Source organism: Nuphar pumila, chromosome 1 (genome assembly GCF_984573655.1).
Source record: "Nuphar pumila chromosome 1, dmNupPumi1.hap1.1, whole genome shotgun sequence".
Taxonomy (NCBI): Eukaryota; Viridiplantae; Streptophyta; class Magnoliopsida; order Nymphaeales; family Nymphaeaceae; genus Nuphar; species Nuphar pumila.
The window spans coordinates 165,081,485-165,105,519 of NC_143249.1; the positions used below are offsets into that span (position 1 = coordinate 165,081,485).

The window sequence follows — 24,035 nt, forward strand, 5'->3', positions numbered from 1 at the left end:
CGCTTCCTAAAATTTTAGAAGTGCCTTGCTTCCTCGCTTCCCACTTCTCGCTTCGTGAATCGCTTCTTGCTCCCACTTTCTCGACTAACAACTCTGTCTATATATATATTTATCATGTTTATTAATTTGTAATAGGTTATGCCCCTTAGGGGTATTTTGGTTATTTTTGACACTTGTAATAGGCCCTACCCATTAAGGGCAGATTTAACCTTTTTTGTCATTTTTTTAATTTTGTCTTTTTATTATTATCTGAGGGCTTTTTGGACTTTTAGACCATAGAGTCAGGGCCAATGGCTATATTTATAGTCATTGGTGTTCCCAACGGCTATATTTATAGCCTTTGGGAGATCCCAACAACTATATTGGGCTCTCTTTCCCTCCTATATTATATAAAAAGAGACCTCTTGTCCCAATTTTCTTTAATGTTTTTCTAAGCATTCTAACTCAATAAAGATCAATTATTTTGTATCTTTTGTGTTCTTTTGTATATGCCCATTGGTGACTCTTGTGATCTTATGTATTTGCCATAGATTGGCTTGTGTATTGTCCTTTTGAGCTTGTGCTTGTGCACTCTCTTTTGAACTTCGTATAACTAAAATGATTCTCACGTCCATTTTTTTTATCTTGGCTGCAGTCTAGCACTAGTTTATGGTGTTGGGTTGATAATTTCTTTCAAAACTTCCATCTGCAGCCCTGTTTCACTTTACCATTTTACTAATATTAGCTCTTAAGACAACAGCAATCCTAAAATCAGTTTAGTAGGGAAAAGAATTAGTCTAAACTTTGAAAATCCCTACAAAATTTGGATATCGTTAAAGCTAGAAGAGAAGAGAAGAGCGCTTGATGCGAGGGGAAGGGACATCAAATTGTAAAATAAAGTTAATGTAAGACAACATTATATATTATAAGGAGAGGAGCAGAGGTAATCTTGTGGAAATTGCATTTCTTTTAATGGATTTCAAACCTTCTGACAAAACCTTGGAATTTTCCAAATTTCAAATACTGATAACATGTGCTTCTGACAAACCCTTGGAATTTTCTCTGTTATGAATCTTTGACATCTGTTGTCAAAACAGCAAGTGATAAATTAGTTTTCAATTAATAATAAAAAAATGATAAAGAATAATTATCAAAACAACCACTACAGAATCAAATATCTACCTCTTTGGTTCAGATTCCCTATCCACTACCCACCTAATCCCATATCCCGAAGCACACATGATTGCTTCCATCCACCTACCTCCAGCTGTAAGAAATCAAATTCACCAACAGATAAACCTAGATGGCATTGATCCAGTTCTAGTGAATCTATCTATCTAGAACTCCTGTCCAGAGTTGTCAGCCGGGGAAGCGGGAGCAGGAAGCGGGAAAGCAGAAGCGAGAAGCCAGGCACTTGCAAAATTTTAAGAAGCGCAAAGCGTAGGACGACTTAGAAGCGAACCAAGAATCGTCTCGAAAGCGACCTAGTAAGCGAAGGAGAAGCTAAAAAAAACAAAAGAAATAAAATAAAAATGAAAATACAAATAAATGAAAAAAGAAGGAGAAGCGAGGGGCAAGCAAGCTTCCACTAAATTGGGAAGTGTGATTCCCAAATTTTTTTTGGCACTTCCTAACACATTTCTAAAGCACCACGTTTCGCGCTTCTGAAATGCACTTCAGGAAAGCGCGCTTCTCCATGTCCTATGGCGCTTCCAATAACCTTGATCTTGTCCGATAGAATCATTATGGGTCCAATTGAACCTGTATGAGGTTGAACCTGCCTACCACCCATGTAAAGTGCAACTAAGGCTAAACTGATGCAATGCAAGAACAGGGAGAAGCCCGAATTCTACCGAACCCAGGATCGACAATGCAGGCCCCATGCTCCACTGGGATAGAGAGACGGATTATGGCGGTGGATGCGACATCGAGCACGGCACCGAGACAAGGGGAAGCACCTATGCGTATGTACTCAAGACGGGCGAAAGTCTGAGGGAGGTGTGACGCTGGATTAGTGAATTTGCTTGCACTACTATTTGGTTTTTTTTTCGAACTTTGATATTTGGATCTTGTATTGGATTTGGGATCCAGATCCAACATGTTGTGTATAAATAATAGACTAGGGTTACGTAGGGGGGTAGAGATGATTGAGAACAGAAGATTCATTTCCTTCTTTATTGTTTTTCCTTCCTTTTAATAAACTTCTGAGTGCATTTTCCTTTCGGTAGTTTGTTCTTTACACACCATCATTCACGTCTTTCAGCATCTTCCCGTTGTGTGCATCAGGTGTTGCATCAAAGTGGTATCAAAGCTATAGCCCTACTCTCCTTGTTCGTTGTCATGGCACGGGAAGCAAGGGACGATCCTGCGAGCGAAAAGGAACGAGAAAGACCGAAAATGAGCAGCGATGATCACATGATGCGTATGTTCGACATGATGACGAAAATCAAAGAAAATATGTTGTGCATGAACAAGGACATGGCAGGTATGTCGAAACAGCTGGATGGAATAGATGACAGAATATCGAACCTTGAATCGTCGATGGAAGTGGAAGCGCACGAGGCAGCGATGCATAAAAAAAACTGATTTGGGCGACACCCCTGATTCAAGTTCGGTAGCCTTCAACCGTGCGGGATCTGTACCGTCGTCGGATGTTGTCAGCTTCGTGGGTACGGTGGTGGTCGACCCCCTCCAAGCAATGCCCAGACGGACCAGATCAGATGCGATGAGGTATCAACCAACCGGAGAGTTGTCCCTGATCGTGTATCCTGAACACGTCGAATTGGTCCTGCGTAGGGACGCCAGCCAATCTGTCTTTCCAAAACCGACAGTCTCCATGCTGATTGGTTAGCCTCCATTTTCAACGTTGGATCCCACTGGTGGTGGCCGCCTACAGAAGGGGACGACTGGCGATGGAACCTCTGTCGTCGGCCCGAATTTTCTAACGAGTCCCCAACAATCGAGAAGGGTCCCGCTGACTAGAGATGGCTAGCGGGAACTGCCCCCGACGGTGGGTCGAGCCCCTATCGTCGTCGCGGTAAGGGGAAACGGCGTCGGCCTCCCCCCCTTCCTTGAACCCGCTCAAGCAGGGTTCCCTGCAGTGGATCAGCGTGTAGGAGGACCCACACCCCTTTGGGCTGACTCGGGTCCAATTGGACCCGAACCGGTCCATAGGGTTTTTGGGGCCATAGTCGACCCCAAGGACCAATTTTCAGGTCCCTGGGACCGGGTCCAGACTCCGAGCCTCTTTACTCAGCTAACCCAGTTGGAACTGACTTGGGACCCACCCTGAATCAGGTCCAACAAAGCATTTTTGGTCCTAATGTGTGATCTGAGACCAACCCAGACCTAATTCAGACCCGGACGAAACCTCTGTTTCATTTTGAGTCGAATCAGAACCAGACCCATAATAATATGGATCGTGGATCGGGTTCAAGCCAAGCCTTTTTTCACCACAACTCGATCCAAGATCCAACCTATCCAAATCTAGGACCGACGATTGGTTTAGGCTCAGACCCGATCCAAATCCAATCGGGTTCAATTTCAAGTAACAATCAACATTAAACCCAAAACACCTACCCAAACCCAAATCTAAATCAAACATGAACCCCTTATCCTACCCAAATCCAAACCCCATATCCAATCCAAATACCTTATCCAAACCTAGCCCAACACCATTACCTAAGCTCGAATCTTAACCCAAACCAAACCCATTATTCAGATCCAACCCATGACCCTATTACTCACCCAGTCCTCCCGCCTTTGTTGGGACCACCATTTCTACTTAATCCTCAACAGCGCTTTCAGTCGGTTCCACCTCTTATTAGGGGCCGACTGAGACCGCCTCCAACAGCACCAGTACAGGTACAACATGGGCAGGCACGCCCTGAGCGTCTACCACAGGGCGATAGAGACTGATGCCCCCAGCAGCATGTCGATCGGGAAAATGATGAAGAGGGTTTTCTTTATTTGGACGATGACACCTTCTGGCATGAGCACCCTCCAAGGATTGTAGGTCGCCGTCAGCACAGGGTACAAGAGCACTCCACCACTTATGGAGTGAAGTTGAACCTTCCGGAGTTCGTGGGTAGATTCGACGCAGAGCAGTTCTTTGATTGGGCCTACGTAGTACAGTTCTTCTTTGACTACCACTCTGTAGCTGAGCACCGACGTGTCTCCTTGGCATCCACTCGACTGAGAGGCCTAGCGCAGACGTGATGGGTCGAGTTGCAGCGGTCGAGAGAAAGACAGGGATAGGGGCACGTGCAGACCTGGGATGAGATGCAGAGACTGATGCAAGCCAAGTTCGTGCCTTCAGATCATGCCGAGAGAGACTACAAGGAGTAGTTGACCCTACGTCAAGGGACCCGTACCGTGGCGGAATAGCAGAGTTCTACCGTCTATCCCTATAAGTGCAGATTGTGGAGTCCGCCCGACAACAGGTTACCAGGTATATTTCTGGCCTTCGCACTGCTATTTATGACAATTTTAGTTATATCACAGTGGGGTCAATAGATCAGGCAAGCAGTTATGCCATGAATGTGGAGGAGAAATTGAAAAGGAAACAACAGTTCAGAGCTTTTAGGAGTGACCAGTCAAGTCGGCCTAAGTCAAGTTTTCCAACCAGGAGAGCAAGTCCCTCAAAGAGTGAAGACTAAAAGTTTTTCACCATAGCTAATTTCAACAAGTCTGACAATTCAGGGCCAGCCTACCACACTCGGTCCAAAACTAAGCCTGCTGAGTCCACCATTCGTTGTTTTAGGTGTCAAGAGTTAGGACATGTGACCTCAAAGTGTCCTTCCATGACTAAAAGAACCCATTTAATTGAGCCTGCAACTGAGTTTGAATCATCTAGTGAGAGTGGGAGTGAGTCACCTGTTGAGGGAGAGGACAAAGAGGCGGTCATAGAATTTGATGGTAACGTCGAAAACCTGCTATCAATTCACCATGTTTTGACTACCCCTCGCGAGTCAATTGCATCCAAGTGGTTGCGAAACAATATTTTTAGAACTAGGTGTAACTGTGAGGAGCATGTGTGTGATGTTCTACTCATGATGGCCGTAAAAACACGAAGTCTTTTACCAGCGGATTGTGGCAGTGGATGCGACATCAAGCATGGCACCGAGACAAGGGGAAGCACCTCTGCGTACATACTCAAGACGGGCGAAAGTCTGAGGGAGGCGAGACGCTGGATTAGTGAATTTGCTTGCACTACTATTTGGGTTTTTTTTCGAACTTTGATATTTGGATCTTGTACTAGATCTGGGATCCAGATCCAGCATGATGTGTATAAATAATAGACTAGGGTTATGTAGGGGGTTAGAGATGATTGAGAACAGAAGATTCATTTCCTTCTTTATTGTTTTTCCTTCCTTTTAATAAACTTCTGAGTGCATTTTCCTTTCGGTAGTTTGTTCTTTACACACCATCATTCACGTCTTTCAGCATCTTCCCGTTGTGCGCATCAGGCGTTGCATCAAAGGTTGCATCACAAACCCATGTGAGTCTAATTGAAGCTAGATGAGGCCAACCCTACATAACCAAGTCCAGTCAATTCAAATCCCAGACTCCCAAAAAAAGCTATACATTAGCAACCCAAATCACCTAAATACAGACTAGACTAAACTAAAACAATCCCATTGAATCAAGATGAGGCCAGCCCTGCTTACCATCGTCTCTTTTTCAACTTCAAATCCTCACTTCCCTATACAATTCAAATTATTGGTAGTTAAAATTAGCAAGGCCATAATTTTTTTCTTTCTAGAAAAGGGTAACCAATAAAAAAATCCAAATACACTCTCCATACATCATCTGAAGGACACAACTCTTCCTAAACAAGAAAAAGCGAAATTTTGAAAATGACACCAACTTTTTGGCATTATTAAAAAATGTAACTAACCGTTGAAAATTTTTAAGGCACCAAAAGTTTGGATTATGTAGATTAAGATCAAACCCAACATTAAATGCTGTTACTTTTAACCATCTTGGTTACTGCAAACATACCACGATTTTACTCTCAAAATTTGCAAAATGTTCTTTGGTTCCAAATGCTGTCGTTCATTTGAAGTTGTGCTTGGAATAATTATGAATAAGGTGGCCTTGCTTAGAAATCTTCAGCATTAGTCTTAAAATTTATTGATCTCTACATCACTATCACTCTGCTAACAACAAACTGGTTGAACTTTAAGAAGATGAGGGAAGATCAAACTTCGGAGAAAAAGAGAAAAAAGTTTCCACTAAGATTTTAAGGGCATATTCAAGATTTTACTATAAATTTATGTCAAGTTGAAGGTATTCATCCATGATGTCTTTTTCTTCAAAGAAAAGATGCATTGTCATCTTGGATTATCGATAACAAGGAGCAGGTGTACTTTCAAAACATTTCAATAAGCTGAACTTTAAAAGATGCTGAAAAGTCAGGTGCCAATATGAAGTAATAAGTAGCCAAAACAAGTTAATAAGCTTTAAGGAAGAAAAATTACATCATCATCCCTCACAAATGATTCGGGAAGAAACCTGTAAAGAAAAGGAAAACATACATTAGACATGCTATTGTTATTTATGAATAAGATTCAAACATAAAAATCCATAACAGGAATTGGAGAAAAAAAACGATTCTTTACAAATTTTTATTTCCGAATCTTCCCATTTCTGTCATCCATTTATTCGCTTTGTTTACTTCAGTTGTTTAGGATTCAAGGCAAAGAAAGGAAAAGGAGATGGAAAGAGAGAGGAGAGAAGATGAGCAAAGAGAAGAGAGAGAAATAGAACAGGGAAATCCAATCTCATTATTCACAAAATTTCTTATATATCCCATCCTCTGCTAAACCAGAATAACAAGTATCTCTAGCAACATCATTAATGCATGGAAAAAAAACTTGAATATGTGATGAAACCACTTAAGTTTCTAGCTAACAAAAACTTGTGTACAATAAAATTCAGCCAAGAAAAAAGAAAGAGATATACCACTCATTGCAGCTGTCCTCGGCGATTCATTGCCAAAATCGGCGAGGAATCGCAATCGAAGGTCCAGCCAAGTAAAACCAACGATTAAAACCAGAAATCGGTTGAGCAGCAACTCGGCAATGAATCTGCTTGCAAAAATCATGTCTCACGATTTTCTCAAGAAACATCACCTTCTCAAAAAAGGGAAAAAATCATAGATATCGTGAATATTTGCTTGAAAAAACAGATTTTTTAAGGTTTTCTTTTAAAATCATTGAATGGGCATGCAGACAGCAGTTTTAGACCAAAATCCCATGATTTTGGCTAGGATTTTTGGAAAATAAGATCTGTGTTATTCGGCTTTTGGCTTGGGATACCAAAATGTCTTGATTTTATTTATTTATTTCTTTATGCAGGCCATTTTTTTATGTTTTAAGGTTTCAAACCCCTTCTCTAATCGCATATGATAGAAGCCCTGAATTCTCATATGGTTCAAGTTTGAAAAGTGGAGGATCTGCTCATGCTCTGTTCCCCATTCATGTTTTTTGCAGTCTCTTCCCCTTATCTAGTGCAAGCCATTGGTTCTAAATGTGAGATTTTGTTTTACAATCAGTTGTTTTGATGTTACAGGAAAGCTATGTTTTCTTTCATTTCTGTCCCATTTTTTACAGCAGTTGTTTCATTTTTCTCCCATGCTGTTCCATAAGTGTTACAGATATCCGTACGAATTTAAATGAGACCATATGAATACATCCAAAATGAAGAAGACCCATACTGTCTACAGCCTATGACAGCACGTTGCACATCACCACACAGAATTAGACCCATACTATCTCCAACCTAAAAGATTATGGTTAACTCATTCATTTATAGCTGCCCAGCTAAATCCAAATAATTCTAGAAACAGTGAGGGAGATTTTGCTAAACAAAATTTAAACACAAGCAAACCTCATGTCTAGAAAAAAAATTTAGCTAGTCACTGGCCAATGTGTAGGGCAGAAGAAGAAACAACTTACCATCTCTTTTGGAGATATGTCTGTTTTCAAGATTCACTTGGGCTGGCTTGGGGAGACTCAATGGGCTATTTGATATCTAATGTTGGGGGGTTGGCATGCAGATTGCTTTATCAAGATGTTATGTTGGACCAATGTTCAACATACTTGTGGAATTAGGGGTTTTGATGCTACTTGGTGTGAAATTGTCTATGAAGAGACAATACGCATACAAGCATAAATACTTTATAAAAGAAGTGCACGAAGACACTCTCACAACACTTGAACAAAATACGCAAAATGCGTAAAAGTAGCAAACATGCACTAGTGCATGTATTTCATAAAAAGATCAAATGATTGACTCTCAAGCTTAAGAATAACAAGGGGGAACACCCCTATTTATACAAGAGCCAAGAGGTGCAAAGGGGGGCTCCCAAAGGAGTCATTGGGGAGCCCCCAACGGTCACATTTGTGACCGTTGGGGGGGGGGCAACGACTCTATTGGGAGACCCCCAATGCACCTTTTAAAGAAATAAAAATAAATGAAAAAATAAAAAAGTACAAAAGAAAATAAAAAGGAAAATTACAACATATTCCAAATGGAATATGCGCAAGATAGGAAATTACAAGAATACCCTTTTTGGGTAAGAAAATAAAATAGGTATATAAATATATATATTTATATATACAGAGATACATATACATATAATATTTTATATGTATATGTATCTCTATGTATATAAGTATATATATTTATACTTACAACAAGGATTTTTGGAGATACATTTTAACACCCCCCCTCAAACTTACGGTGCGATAACCGCAAGTTTGTCAAGAAGAAAATGAAATCTGGGCGAACATAGAGCTTTTGTGAAGAAGTCTGCAAGTTGATACTCAGACGTCACGTATGGTAGATCAATGACCTTCTTCAAGTATTCTTCTCTGACATAATGGCAGTCCATCTCTATATGCTTTGTTCACTCGTGAAAGGTGTGGTTCTTGGCAATATAAATTGCACTTTTATTGTCACAGCATAGCTTTGTTGGTTCTCTGATAAACACTCCCATATCTTCCAAAAGGCGACGAATCCATACAATTTCCATGATGGTAGATGCCATGGCTCTATATTCGGCTTCAGTGGATGACAGAGATACCTTCTGTTGCTTTTTAAATCGCCATGAGATCAAAGACTCACCTAAGAAAACACAAAAGCCAGTTGTGGAGTGACGGTTACTAGGGTCACCTCCTCAATCTGAGTCAGTATAAGCAAGTAATTTTAATTCAGAAGAAGAAGATAGAAATACTCCCTTATTCATTGTCCCCTTCAAATATCTAATGATGCGAAGGACAACACTCATATGAACGGTTGTAGGAGCGTGCTGAAACTGACTGGCGATGTGTATAGCATGTGATAAATCGGGTCGAGTAATGCTAAGGTACATTAAAGAACCTACCAATTGCCTGAAAGGAGTAGGATCGGTTAGAGGAACACTGTCATCAATCTTCATTTTTGATCCCACCACTTCAGGAGTTTCGCATACTTTGTCATCAGAAACTCCTCATCTGTCAATAATCTCACAAGCAAGTTTAGACTGAGATAGGAAATAACCACGTTGCGAATAGGCAACCTCAATTCCAAGAAAATATGTCAGAAAACTCAAGTCTGACATTGCAAATTTTGAAGTCAAGACGGACTTAATGCCCTTGACTCCTTGAACATCATCACCTGCAATTAACATGTCATCAACATAGAGTAATAGTATCACAATCCCTGCATTAGATTTTCTAGTAAATAGAGCAGTGTCAGTATAACATGAGGAAAAACCATTTTCCAGCATTACACTGGTAAACCTGTCATACCGGGCTTTGGGGGCCTGTTTCAAACCATAGAGGGCCTTTCGAAGACGAAGAACTTTATCTTTAGGAATCTTCATGCCTGGTGGGGCATCCATGTACACTTCTTCGTTATGATCACCATTTAAAAAAGCATTTTTCACATCCATTTGAAAAATATTCCAATTTTTAATAGATGCAATAGTAATAAGACATCTAACTGTAACCATTCGGGCTACAGGAGCAAAGGTTTCTTCATAATCAATTTCATACTCTTGCCCATACCCTTTTGCAACTAAGCGAGCTTTATACCTTTCCAGAGATCCGTCGCTCTTAGTTTTGACCTTAAAAACCCATCGACAACCTATAGTTTTCTTTCCTATGGGTAGAGTTTGGAAATCCCAAGTTTCAGCCTTTTTAAGGGCATTGAGTTCATTTTGCATAGCTTCTTGCCATTCTATACATTTTTTAGCTTCTTCAAAATTCCTTGGTTCAAAATAAGAGTGAATGGCACTAAGACAAGCCCTATATCGGGGTGAGAAAGAATCAAAAGAAACGAAACGAGTTGGAGGTCTCCTATTCCTTTCAGATCTTCGATGATCAAGAGTAGGAACAAGCTCACTATATTTGTCAATAGCACTCTTAAAGGTGTCTTGGTTTCTACGAGAGTAGGTTATTGGATCACTTGAAATTCTACTTTCTTGTTCATTGAGTGAGCTATGTTCACCAATATCACCATCATTTTTCTCATCATGGTTTGATGATACATCATCATCACTAGATATATCATCATTACTAGACAATAAGTCAAATAGGAAGGAATAATCAAAATTTTCTTGTTGAGAAACATTTTTTTCAAAGCCACTTTCATTTTCTAAAAATGTTACATTTCTAGAGACATACAACTTATCATCTGGAATATCATAACAACGAAACCCTTTTTGAGTTTCGGAATATCCAAGAAAGGCGCAAGGGATAGCCTTGGGAGAGAGTTTGTCATTCTTATCCATAAGTATAAAACACTTACACCCAAAAACCCGTAACCTATTATAATCAGGTTCAAGCTTATATAATATCTCAAAAGGGGATATTTTTCCTAATATCCTAGATGGTAAGCGATTTATCAGATAAACAGAAGCAAGAGCTACTTATGCCCAAAAGTTTTTAGGAATGTTTTGGGAAATAAGAAGGGTCCTAGTGGTCTCAATGATGTGCCTATGTTTTCTTTCGGCCAACCCATTCTGTCGAGGAGTTTTAGGACAAGACCTTTGGTGGACAATTTCATGATCCTCAAGATATTCTTTAAATTGATTGGAGAGATATTCTCCTCCAGAATCACTTCTAAATATCTTTATGTTACTGTTGAATTGATTCTTGATCATTGAATGAAAGGTTTTAAAACACGAAAAAGCTTCATGTTTGAACTTAAGAAAATAGATCCACAAATATCTCTAAAAATCATCCATAAAAATGACATAATAAGAAAAGACTCCTTTTGAAGCAACAGGTGCAGGTCCCCAAACATTCGAAAGAACAATTTCAAAAGTTTTAGAAGAGAACATAGTTCTTTGCTTAAAAGGTAAACTTTGCATTTTTTCGAGAATACAATCATTACAAGCAAATGAACTTTTACATAGGTCTTTTGCAAAATGTAGATAAGACAACTTGGTGATATTAGGATGACCAAGTCTTTTGTGCCACACATTTATATCTTTGTTTTGGGCAACATTACAAAAAAAAAATTGAACTTGAAGAGATTCCATATAGTTTAAGTCTCATTTTCTAAAGTCTTCCCCAATCAATTTCCCGGACCGGCGATCCTGTATTAAACATTTATCACAAGAGAATTTAATATCGCAACCATGGTCCGAGAGTTGAGAAACAAAGAGAAGGTTTAAGTTTAGTTTAGGTATAAATCTAATTTTTGGAATAAAAAAGTCTTCAATTTCAAAATTACCTATTCCTTTAATTTCAAGAGAGGTTCCATCCGCAGTGGAAACAAAAGAGGGAGAAACATTTTTTAAGTAATCGGAAAGTGAAAACATGTTTGGGGACATATGAAAAGATGCACCGGAGTCCAAAAGCCAAGAGACTTTACCTGAAAATAATGAAGTAGACACGGCGGCACCGAAGGTAGCTCCCTTGAGGAGAGGTTGAAGAGCTTCCACTATTTGATTTATAGAGAGTGACCCACTTGATGATGCCTTATCCTTTTGTGGTACACCGGTGGTACCATTGCGAGAAGCTTTTTCCATTTGGGACATATGGGTTTGATATGTCCGGGTTCTTTACAAAAATGACAAATGATTTTGCTATAGTCCCTTTTTCCTCTTTGCCCACCATTTTCACCTTGATTTTGTGGTTTAAAATGAGGGGGACGATAGGTTTTTACATTGTTCCCGGGTCTTGATATGGCATTGACCTCATTGTTTTCTTCATAATTACAAGGAACCATAAGAACACTTGATCCTTGTTTACATAAACTCATATGAGTCTCCTCACCACTTAATTTGGTGAGTACATCTTCAAGAGAGGGAGGAATAAATGAGGATAGAAGAGAAAACCTTATTTGCTCAAACTCGGGCCTTAGCCCATTCAAAAAATTGAAGAACCGATCTTCTTCAAGTTGTTTGTGACGGAGTTCAATTGTCTCTCCACTCCATTTTGGTTCAAGCATGGCAAGATCATCCCAAATGGAGGAAAGATCGGCAAAATATTCCTTAATAGTCATTTCACCTTGAGTAAGAGAGAGAGACTTCTTTTGAAGATAATACTTATGAGATAGATCCCTCGATGTATACATTTTCTCAAGATAGTGCCAAGCTTCCGATGCATTTTTGAACTTAATAATGTTGGCATTAATCTTAGTTTCAACGGATGAAAAGAACCAAGAAAGAATCTTGAAATTCTTCATTTCCCATTAATCGTGCTTCTTAGAATACTCTTCAAGAGCTTTAACCCTTTCTTCTCCTTCAAGAATCTTGATTTCACTTCCGTTTATCACAGTTATTTTGGGTTCCGGTTCCGAAATTGTGCCTTGCACATATCCCCATAGCCCCTTCTCTTTTATGTGAGCCTCCATGTTTCCGGCCCAAACATGATAGTTGGACCCATTTAATTTGAAGTCAAGAGTAAAATGAGACTCTTTTTCGCCCATTATGAAGTAAAGAGGAAGAGAGAAAGGGCGTACCAACACAATATTTCAAATTCTAGCTTGCGCAAGATCCTTCTAAAATATATGAGAAGCAAGATCCACCACTTCAACCTCCAAAGATCCGAAGGCACGCTTTTCGAGGCACTTGAAAAGAAGAGAATCCCACTATCTTTTATCACCAACCGAGCTCTGATACCATGTGAAATTGTCTATGAAGAGACAATACGCATACAAGCATAAATACTTTATAAAAAAAGTGCACGAAGACACTCTCACAACACTTGAACAAAATACGCAAAATGCGTAAAAGTAGCCAACATGCACTAGTGCATGTATTTCATAAAAAGATCAAATGATTGAGACTCTCAAGCTTAAGAATAACAAGGGGGAACACCCCTATTTATACAAGAGCCAAGAGGTGCAAAGGGGGGCTCCCAAAGGAGTCGTTGGGGGGCCTCCCAGCGACTCTATTGGGGGACCCCCAATGCACCTTTTAAAGAAATAAAAAATAAATGAAAAAATAAAAAAGTACAAAAGAAAATAAAAAGAAAAATTACAACATATTCCAAATGGAATATGCGCAAGATAGGAAATTACAAGAATACCCTTTTTGGGTAAGAAAATAAAATAGGTATATAAATATATATATTTATATATACAGAGATACACATACATATAATATTTTATATGTATATGTATCTCTATGTATATAAGTATATATATTTATACTTACAACAAGGATTTTTGGAGATACATTTGAACACTTGGATCCTGATCTAATAGGCCCGGAGCATTCATAGTTCCAAGAGACAGCGGCCTCATTTATATTATGGTTTTTTTTGTTTGTGGACTCATCTGAGCTCTCGTAATTTTGCCTAAGAATGACATGCATCTAAGTAATCTGTTAGGAATTGGTCTTATCATCATATATTTGGTTTTCCTTTTCATTAGAGTTGGCAATTCAATGGGAGTTATATCACTAGCCGGTCTGTAATGACATTGTTGTGAAACATGGGAGTTTATCATATTATAGTTTTTGGGTTAAGCTTATACAGAAGGAGCTGTGAGTAGTTACTTTTCCCGGGCAGATTTAGGAGTATGTGTTCATTTCAGTTGATATCTAGCTTATGGAGGAATGATGGTGCCTTGCATATTTCACGTCTTACTGTAGTTTACTATATCCTAATCACTGTCACTGATACCGTGATATGTTGAAAATATCGCGATATTATCGGCTATTTCAAGGTAGCCTATAATATCGGGAATACACCGCAATATTTTCAAAATATTGCCAGAAACAAAATATCAGGATAATATTGCGATATTTTTTTAGAAAATTTATTTTTTTAATTTTAAGTTTACATTTACTAGATTTTTGTTTCTTTTATATTTTAAAACCTTTAAAACATGTGAAAGAAAAATAATGCAAGACTTATTATTTTCTTAGCTTTTTGTTGTTATTTATATTTTTTCAATTTTTTAAACTCATGAGATTTTCCAAAGATATTACCGAGATTTATCAACTTTTGAAAATCAATCCGAGAAATACCCTCGCCGAGAAGTAAATTTTAATGATACAAGTGATTATGATCCTAATCACAACCCTTCATCCGGCATTGCAAAAGCTCTTTTACTTCAAGAAGTACTTTGTCCATCTCTTTGGTGCTTTCCTGGATTTGGTGGGGGATATAATAATCAGATTGCTGTTGCTTATATATATGAAAGAAAAAGGTTCTTGAATCTCATCGATTCTGCCATTTGTGTCATGACAATCAGTTTCATATTATCTTATACAGATTTTGTTAGGCAATTTTTAGTTGCATATTGAATGGACATGAAATTGTTATTTTTCATTTCCAGATATGGATAAGTTTTCACTTCTTGCAAATTTTAATTCACAGGTCCAGATTGAATATGAAACCACTCTATTTGCTTTATGTATCAATAAACTTGTTATGCTTTTCTGTCCGAGACATCTTGGCTAAGGTACTATTACTCTACTCTATTGTTCAAATCAAGAAAAGTTTTCTATGCAATTGTATGTGTATTCTGTAATGGAATTTATGATACTATTTATAGCTTCTTAATACAAAAAAATGTGTCTGGTGATTTTTACCATTTAATCACAATTAGCCGAGGAATCAAACTGCCAAAGTTGATCCATGTTTTGACTGATTAATCAAGATTGGCTGATGAGGACACATCACGAAGAATTAACGAGGACGAGTTTGGCTACTATGATACCACTTATAGTTAATCTCAACAAAGTTCACTAAAAATTCTGCCCATAAGTTTTCAAAATACTATGGTGGTTTCCTTATATTAATTACCAAGATAAAAGGCAATTACAGAATTTAGAAAAAGTGCATCATACTATTTATTTTACCTTGGAAACATCATTTTTTTTGTCATAATTGCTATAAGTGTAAGGAAATGAGAACCTCCAACAATGTTCTCCAAATCACCAAAGTAGATACACAAAAGGGCTACAATAAGATCTACAAAAACACCAAGATGAACACACAAAGAACCATGAATAGGCTCACACACAAAACTCACTCAATGGGCACACAAGGAACACTCACAAATAAAAAAAATATTGTTTTATTCAAATGGAATCAATAGCGAAAGAGTTTCACCCCTTTATATACACATTCCAAAGAGCCTCCAAAGAGACGTTGGGAGAGGCCCGCCGTTGGACCCTCCCAACGTCCCTTAAGTTTGACTAGTCAGCCTTTGTTGACTAGTTGGAATCAAACCAAAAAGAAAAAAAAGCTAAAAACCTAAACTAACCTAGTTACTTATATATATTTTTTGGAAAAAACTAAATCTTAGATATACTAGGATGGCCAAGTCTCTTATGACATAGATCCAAATCCAATTTCTAAACATTGCAACAAAATATATTTTTGGGTATTTCCAAAAAATACATATAGTACAAGTCTCCTTCTCTATGGTCTTCATCAATCAGCTTCCTTGACTGACGATTGTACACTCGACAACCATGAGAGGAGAAGGAAACATTACATCCATGGTCAGATAATTGAGAAACAAAAACAGACAAAAGGTTTAACTTCAAGTTAGAAATATATCTAATTTTTGAAATACAAAATCTTTTTGAATTTTGAAAAATATTTTCAAATTTTCCTATTCCTTTTATCTCAAGAGATGCTTCATCAACAGTGAAAACATTTGACCCACTTGAGTTATGACATTCGGATTGGTATCATATGAAAAGAGGCACCTGAGTCAAGAAGCCAAAGAGATTCATCAGAATCGAAGAAGCCAAAGGAAGAGACTGCAGCTCTAGTAAACGAGGATGCTCATTTGGGTAGAGGTTGAAGAGTCTCCACTAATTGTGTCAAGGACATATTTCCAGTAAATTGATCACTTGACTCTTGTGGAGGTCCAACAGAGGCAACCTTATTCTCATGTGGTTTCTTCAATTTAAGACAATATGTTTTCAAATGACCTAGTTCACAACAATAGTAGCAAATAAGTTTCCTTCTTTCATACTCATTGCCTTGCTTCTCATCATTTGGCCTTACATAGTGCGGTGGTTTGTAGGTATGAACATAGTTTTCTGATCTAGATACGGCCAGAACATAGTCATTATCACTTTTAGAGATACGCTTTTTACGCCTATTCTCCTTATTACTTACTTCTTCTACAGTGTCTTCTATTGAAGAGACTTTCCCTCGATAAAGGAGAGCGGATTTGGTAGATTTAAACTCCGATCTCAACCCATTAATAAATTGATAAAAATATTCCGCGTCTATTTGATTTTGGTGGAATTCTATGTCTTCCGGATAATGCCACTTTGGTTCAAGAAGAGTAAAGTCCTTCCATAGTTCGGACAATCCATTATAGTATTCTCTAATGCTTTTGTTTCCTTGAACCATATTATGTATCTTATATCTTGTAAGTTGCACACATGTGCAATGTCCTCAAGAGAATACATTATCTTAAGATAATCTCATGCATTGTTTGCATGTTCAAATTTAACAAGACTTGATCACTTCTTAATGTCAATACTACTAATGAGCCAAGACATAATCTTGGTGTATCTCATTCTCCATTCTTTCCACTTCTTCTCATAAGTGGTTATTGCCTTATTTTTTTCAACCCTATACGAGGTACCGCTTTCTCACCTTCTACTTTGGTAAAGACTAGTTTGAGTTTCGGATCGGTCTCATCCACTAATCCCCATAACCCTTTTTTCATATGAGGCGCTTCATAATTGAAGTTCATGTTACATAGTTTGAATCATTGAGCTTGATGGGTTTTATAGTGACATTTTCATTGTCATCTATTCTACAAAGGTAAAGATAAAGATAAAAAAAAAACAAAGAATGAGACAAAGAATAGAGGAGAGAACAAGAGCAAAGGTGGAAAACACGAGCACTCCACCTTGCAAAGGCCACCAATCAAGAGCACTTCACGCAAGCACCACCAACCTATTTCTTGAAAATAATCACGATCATACCTCACTTGAATAAAATTTGCAATAGAGCTTCAACACTTTCAAATTTGGAGTGGCCCACTTCCCAATGTACCAAAAACAATTTCAGCTTGATCACAAAGCTTTGATACCATGTAAGGAAATGAGAACCTCCAACAATGTTATCCAAGTCACTAAAGTGGATACACAAAAAAGCTACGATAAGATCCACGAATACACCAAGATGAACAGACAAAGAACCATAAATAGATGCACACACAAAACCCACTCAATGAGCACACAAGGAACACTCACAAATAAAAAAAGTTGTTCTATTCAAATGGAATTCATGCAAGAAGCATTACATTAGTGAGGGGGCTTCACCCCTTTATATACACATTCCAAAGAACCTCTAAAGAGACGTTGGGAGAGGCCCAATGACTCTAAATGTCGTCGGACCCTCCCAATGTCCCTTAAGTTTGACTATATAACCTTTGTTGACTAGTTGAAATCAAACCAAAAAGAAAACAAGCTTAAAACCTAAACTAACCTAATTACTTATATATATATATATATATATTTATATATATATATATGTATGTATATATATATGTACATATACATATATGTATACATATATTTTTAACAATAAGGACCATCATGTTATTTCAAGAGTTGTTAGGACTAACAGGTTTTGGCCAACTTGTTAGATATCCTAAGAGTAGTTGTGGCTCAAAAATCCCAATATATCATGGGATAGTGAGTTGTAAAGTGTCATATACTAGGAGGTACACTGTAAGTACAGAATTGTGTAAAAGAGAAGTGAAATGTTTAGTATTTTATTAAAAAAAGAACAAGCATATAACTAATGCACTTTATAATGATAACAACGACGACTCAAAAAAAAAAAGCAGAAACTCAGGTATAAAGAAAGATACAAGCACCGGTGCATAAAAAGATTCAAAAGTATATCTAATGAGTAAAAAGTTGTTTTGACAAAACACCACATAAAATTCAAAGTATATCTAAAATTATTTCATAAAAGGAACAAAATATAAGAGAAGTGAATATTTACTATATGCAGAAGCTCAACAGCACATGAATATTGTGTCGATAATGACTATGAATGAAGTTGATTTTGATTCACCAACTTTGCAAAGGAAAGACAACATTTAAGATGATGCATGGTGCCTGAAAATAACAAAACATATACCAACATACATGTCTGCAAAAAATGTTTGTTTTCTCACAGCATTTAAGCAGCGTTTTGAAACCTTAAATTGCTTGGGCAAACCCATCAACCACCTGCACATATCACCAGAAACACAAAGAAGTGAGTTAGATATACAAGGGACTAATTTGTCAAAAAAACTTATTGAAATCTAGTGAGAATATCAAAGTTCTGCTGAGTATAAAGCTAATAGCCTCCATACAAACAGTAAAGGTGACCTTGACAAAGAGAAAGATTTCATTCGAAAGGCACATACATACACCCAATAGGAGAAATTCATTTGCTTAGCAAATGAAAACCACAAAAAAATGATGAAAAGCTAGATATAATACATATAGTTAAATTGCAATATCAGCAAATCTCACCAACAATACTATGTAATGTTTCTATAACTGGCATTAGATGCATTATTTTAACATATTATATAGTGAAAACAAATAATAACCATATCTTGGCAACAAAGAAAGGAGAAATCAATAGAGTGCATCAGATGCACATGAGAGCCATATGCATACACCTCTAGTGTAGTGTTATTGTGAATTCGGCCGATTCGTACCATATTTGCCCAAAATTGATTCACAATGAGCTGACTTGACCCTCAGCTGGTTTTTATATTTTAATATTTTATAATAATTTAAATTTTTAATAATATTTTCTTAAATTTTTAATGAATTTTACATTAAAAAAGTAAAAATGTTTGATTCAGCTCGATTCGCTTAAAAATCCAAATGGGCTGATTCACTGAATTGTTTTGATTGATTAAAGTCCAATACTGATTGTGACAACATTGCTCCGGTGAGCAAGATACAACAATTTCTAGCTTCATCACTTGGATGCATTGTAAAAGAGAATGATGCACCACTGGTTGTTTGAATGCAACAAGCACTGAGATATGAAGATTTAAAAGAACCTGAGGGATCACCATAAGTTATCTAGAAGTACTGAATAAAAAGCATTGGGTCTTCTTGCACAAAGCAGGTGTAAGAAATGCGAGCAGAAAATGAATAACTAGAAGTAGATAAGAATTCTATGGTTAAAAAAGATCTAAAGCATTAATTGATGAAAAAAAATCTTGGGCATACTGACCTCTTTTTCATATGAAGGAGTTTTTTTTCATGTCTAATAGATGACAAGATTGATGCAGCATCTTCTTGCACATGAACTGTAAGACTCGGTATTAAAAAATATAGATATATGTTTTGGATACAGGTTGGATCCGATAGGATCCGGGTCCACACAGGCCCCCTTTATTCTATTTAAAGCCCCCACAGGAGGCGGTTTCTTTTTAACGCAACACCCGACTGACGGCCGTAGGAAGTCGTCACTGACGGCCATTGGGACCGGCTGCGGGAAGCAGCCGGTGGTGACGGCTTTCGGGTCCGCAGCCGGCCGTCGTCAGCAGACTGAAAACAGCAGAAACATATTTTCTTTTTCTGCAGTTTTCCACGGCCGTCCTCCGCCCTGACGCAGTAGAAGGATGCCAGCGTAGGAAGCCGTCACTGACGGCCTTTGGGACCTGCTGCGGGAAGCAGCCGGTGGTGACGGCCTATGGGACCGGCTGCGGGAGGCAGCCGGCGCCGTCTGCAGACGGGAAACTGCCTGTCTTCCGGCCACTGCAACCGCCGGAAGACGGCGGTAGCTGACGGCGACTGGTCGCCGTCGATCGATCGTCTCCGTCGGCTGCAATGGCCGGCCGTCGGTGGCGACAGTCACCGACGGCGGACAAATAAAAAATTCGAAAAGGGGGAAAAGAAACAGTAATTTTTTAGGTTTTGCTGACATCGGCCATTGCAACCGCCGACGACGGTGGAAGTCATTGAACGGTCTCCATCCACAGACCGTCTCCGCCGGCTGCTTTGGCCGGCCGCCGGTGTCGTCGGTAGTCCCGGCGATGGTTTAACATCAAAAAAAAGAAAAAACAAACTCTGTTCACTTACCTTCTGCCGGCGCCGGTGGAAATCTATCTCCGGCGGTAAAGTGTCGCCGTAAGGTGGCCTTCTCCGGCGTAACCACCGGTGCGGATGGCCGCCGGAGGTCCTGCGCCATCGTGGGGGCGACGCGGTGGGGGTTTTCGGTTTATGAGAAACCGTCTCAGAAAACGAAAACTTCTTTTATCATGTTTCCTGTTCCGGGTCTGGGTCCGACCGGACTGTGGTCCAAATCCGACCCGGGTCCCGTTTTGACCCGGGTATGGATCTGGACCGGTCCTGTTTGGACCAGGTCCGACCGGGTCCTCTTTGGACCGGGTCTGACCCGGGTCTTGTATGGACCAGGTCCGCCTTAAGTCCTTTTTTGACTGTATTAGACCCCGGTCCTATTTGGATCGGGTTCAACCCGAGTCCTATTTATACTGGGTTCGGGTCTAGTCCAGATCCGGTTTCGGGATTTGATTCGGTTTTTGTGGAACTAATTTGAAACTTAATCCAAACTAATGTTTGGATCATAGCTTGGATCTAGCCCGGGTTCTGTTATGGACTGGATCTAGATCCGGATTGAATCGGATAAGATTCGCAACAGGGTCCAAGCACTATTTACATCTGAACCGGTTCTATGATCGATAAGCGAATTTGGGGGATTAGTTTGAGGCCCTTTTGACCTCTTTCAGATGATTTTTCACCGATTCTTGAATATAGAAACATTGTTTTTCATGTATCAGTAAATAACATGGTTTTTTCATTCAGATTTAAGAGTTTATAGGTCATTTGTTCATGTTTTGGACGGGTTCATCAATTATGGGACCGGTTCAAGCCTTTACTTGACCGATTCAAGACCGTTTTGGACCGGTTCAGAGCAGTTGAGGACCGATTTCAGCTTGAGAACAAGTATGTTTTGTCATTCTTTCATTCTTTATAAGTGTTTATTATCATGAAAGCATGACTTTTACATGTATTTGATGATTATTTAACATTAAGCATGAAATATGACTAAATTCATGACATTTGTAATGTATTTTCATTAAAATTTATTTGTGCATATGTATTGATGCATGATCTTGTATTTGCTATGATATAATGCATATTTCGTCATGAATATATGTGTGACTTTATGAAACAATGATTCTACCCAAAGGTAGGTCATTGTATTCTAAATTCACAGAAGATGTGTATACTAGCCCATTAAGCATGTTCGTACCCAAAAGTACAATGTTAAATTGCCTCTAGTTACATGATCTACTAATTTCACCAATTAAAGTCAATTCCTTGTGAATTGAGGAAACAAAACAACTATAAGTATTATCGTTTCCACCAAAGTGGAACGATAATGACCCAATTATGCTTTTATTAGAAAAGGTAAATAATAAAGAGAATTAGTTTTTACCTTTTCAATATGAGTTTCGTTTGAGCAATTATAAGTTATTTTTCTTTCATTTCTTGTAGTACCAGGTTCTTTCATAATTGACGGTTCTAATAACATCTCAATTTTAGACAAATATAATTTTTCGGATTGGAAAGAGATAATTTTGTTCACTTTAGGTTATATGAACCTGGATTTGGCACTTATAATTGATGAACCTCCCGCTATTACAAAGCAGAGTACAGTTGTGCAAAAGGCTGACTGAGAGAAGTGTGAGCGCTCAAATAGACTTAGTATGTTACTTTTATAATCTCGAATGGCTAAGAACATTCGAGGTGTCATCCCTCACTGCAGGATAGTGAATAAATTTTTGAGTCATTGAGCCTCAGTTCGTCAATCCTAATAAGGCTATGGCAAATATAGAGATGTCAAAGTTAGTATTTATGAAATATTCAGGTGATAGTTACATCTGATAAAACATCTTGGAGATAAAGAATATTGCATCTCAGTTGAATGACATGAAATTTGTCATTTCTGACTCATTTCTGCTCCATCTGATTTTGACCTAATTGCCTATTGAATATGGACATTTCAAGATCTCCTACAATACACATAATGATGAGTGGTCTTTTAATGACCTCTTAACTAAGTATATTAAAGAATAAGAAAGACTGAAGGCTGAGAGAGTGTAAAGTGCACATATGGCTTCTCATCAAGTAAAACATAGGAGATACAAACATCGTTTTGAATATATATGGTTTCAATGATTGTATGGAGATACAAATCCGTTGTGTATAGAAAAGTTTGCATGTAATGCACTCAAGGTTCGTTGACTTGTTATTTCAAACGTCATTTTTCGTTGAACTGTCATTTTAAACTCTGAAAAAAGATTGATTGCAATGCATTTAAATTTCTTCTAAAAAGATTAGAAGTTCAGGATTTTTGGGTATTACACACTCTCTATCTCTCGATCTCGATGTAAAGAAGAAGAATGAGTAGTCGCCATTGTTGTTATTGCTCTATATATATATATATATACGAAGGAAAAAAATGAGGAGGAGGAGGGGTCTCACTTCCTCTCTGTATACGAAGGAGAACGAGCAAGAGAATAAGACGAAGAAGTAAGGAGTAGGTAGGTACCGCTTTCTCTCCTTTATCTTTCTTTTCTCTTGCTAATGATCCTCTTTCTCCTCCCCTCATTCTTCTTCTCTTGCTGGTTAGGGTGGAGTCTTTTTCCTCGGTTAGGGTGGAGACAAGAAAAAAATAGAAAAAAAGGAGAGAGAGAGAGTCGGGGTTCGGGTTGGGTCTCAGTTGAACCCAACCTGACTCAGGCCTAGCACGTACCCATGCCGCACCCGGTACCGGCACCCGTGTTGATAGGTACGTAGAGCTTTTTTTCTTGTTTATATGACATCGCTTGACTGACCAAAAAGTTTCAAAATTATGAAAAATTATAGTTTCCACTAGGTAGGTGTAGGTGCTCCAAAGCACCATATCATTACTTTATATATATATATATATATATATATATATATATATATATATATATATATATATATATATATATATATATATTATGCACATAAAAAAAAAAGCCTAGATTTGATTCAACCACATTTTTCAGTATCATGACTGACCTATGTCACATAGGTTCGGGTGCGGCAATACGACACATTAAAAGGAACTTGGGTACGAGAGGGTTTATATATAATTTTTACCCCTTTTCGAGGTGCCACTTATTTTTTTTAAATGGGTACCCATTCTTTTTTTAAATGAGGGGGTATCCCATTATTTTTTTAATGAGGTAGGGGTGGGGGCCTCGAGGTACCCCCTATTTTCTTAATGGGAATGGGGGGCTCGAGGTACCCCTACCCATTCTCGAGCCCCATCCATGTTTTTAATGGACCAAATGGAATCAGTTAAAGTTGATCGAGTCCATTTTAGACAAAGATAACCTTGGGTATAAGTTTGACCATACCCAGGGTCATATTGGCCGCACCCGTGTCACATTGCATCTGTAATATCGTGTGTTTTTATACTATATTAAATTCTGGATTTCTGAAAATTTGGTTGTGTCATAAAAACATTGGTAAAATACTCGATATTAGGTGATGACATTTGAGTCTGGGCTTGGTTCAGGTCTCATCGACAAGACCTAAATGAGCC

The 24,035-nt window shown here is 38.2% G+C and overlaps 1 protein-coding gene across 3 annotated transcripts in view; it reads right to left on the reverse strand.

The window, feature by feature from the left end:
• Positions 1-20,663, reverse strand: part of LOC149851192 (DNA double-strand break repair protein) — a 36,163-nt gene extending 15,500 nt beyond the window's left edge. For 2 of the 3 annotated variants that reach the window (XM_090013988.1, XM_090013979.1), the window contains exons 1-4: positions 20,513-20,663; positions 19,662-19,737; positions 18,566-18,649; positions 6,462-6,495 (exon numbers count right to left, since the gene is read on the reverse strand). In XM_090013988.1, the coding sequence (XP_089870114.1) occupies positions 6,462-6,495; positions 18,566-18,649; positions 19,662-19,737; positions 20,513-20,621 (303 nt within the window). In that variant the 5' untranslated portion in view covers positions 20,622-20,663. Of the gene's footprint in view, positions 1-6,461; positions 6,496-18,565; positions 18,650-19,661; positions 19,738-20,512 lie in introns of those variants that run through there. The other variant, XM_090013998.1, reaches the window with a different exon arrangement.
• Positions 20,664-24,035: the final 3,372 nt, after the last annotated feature.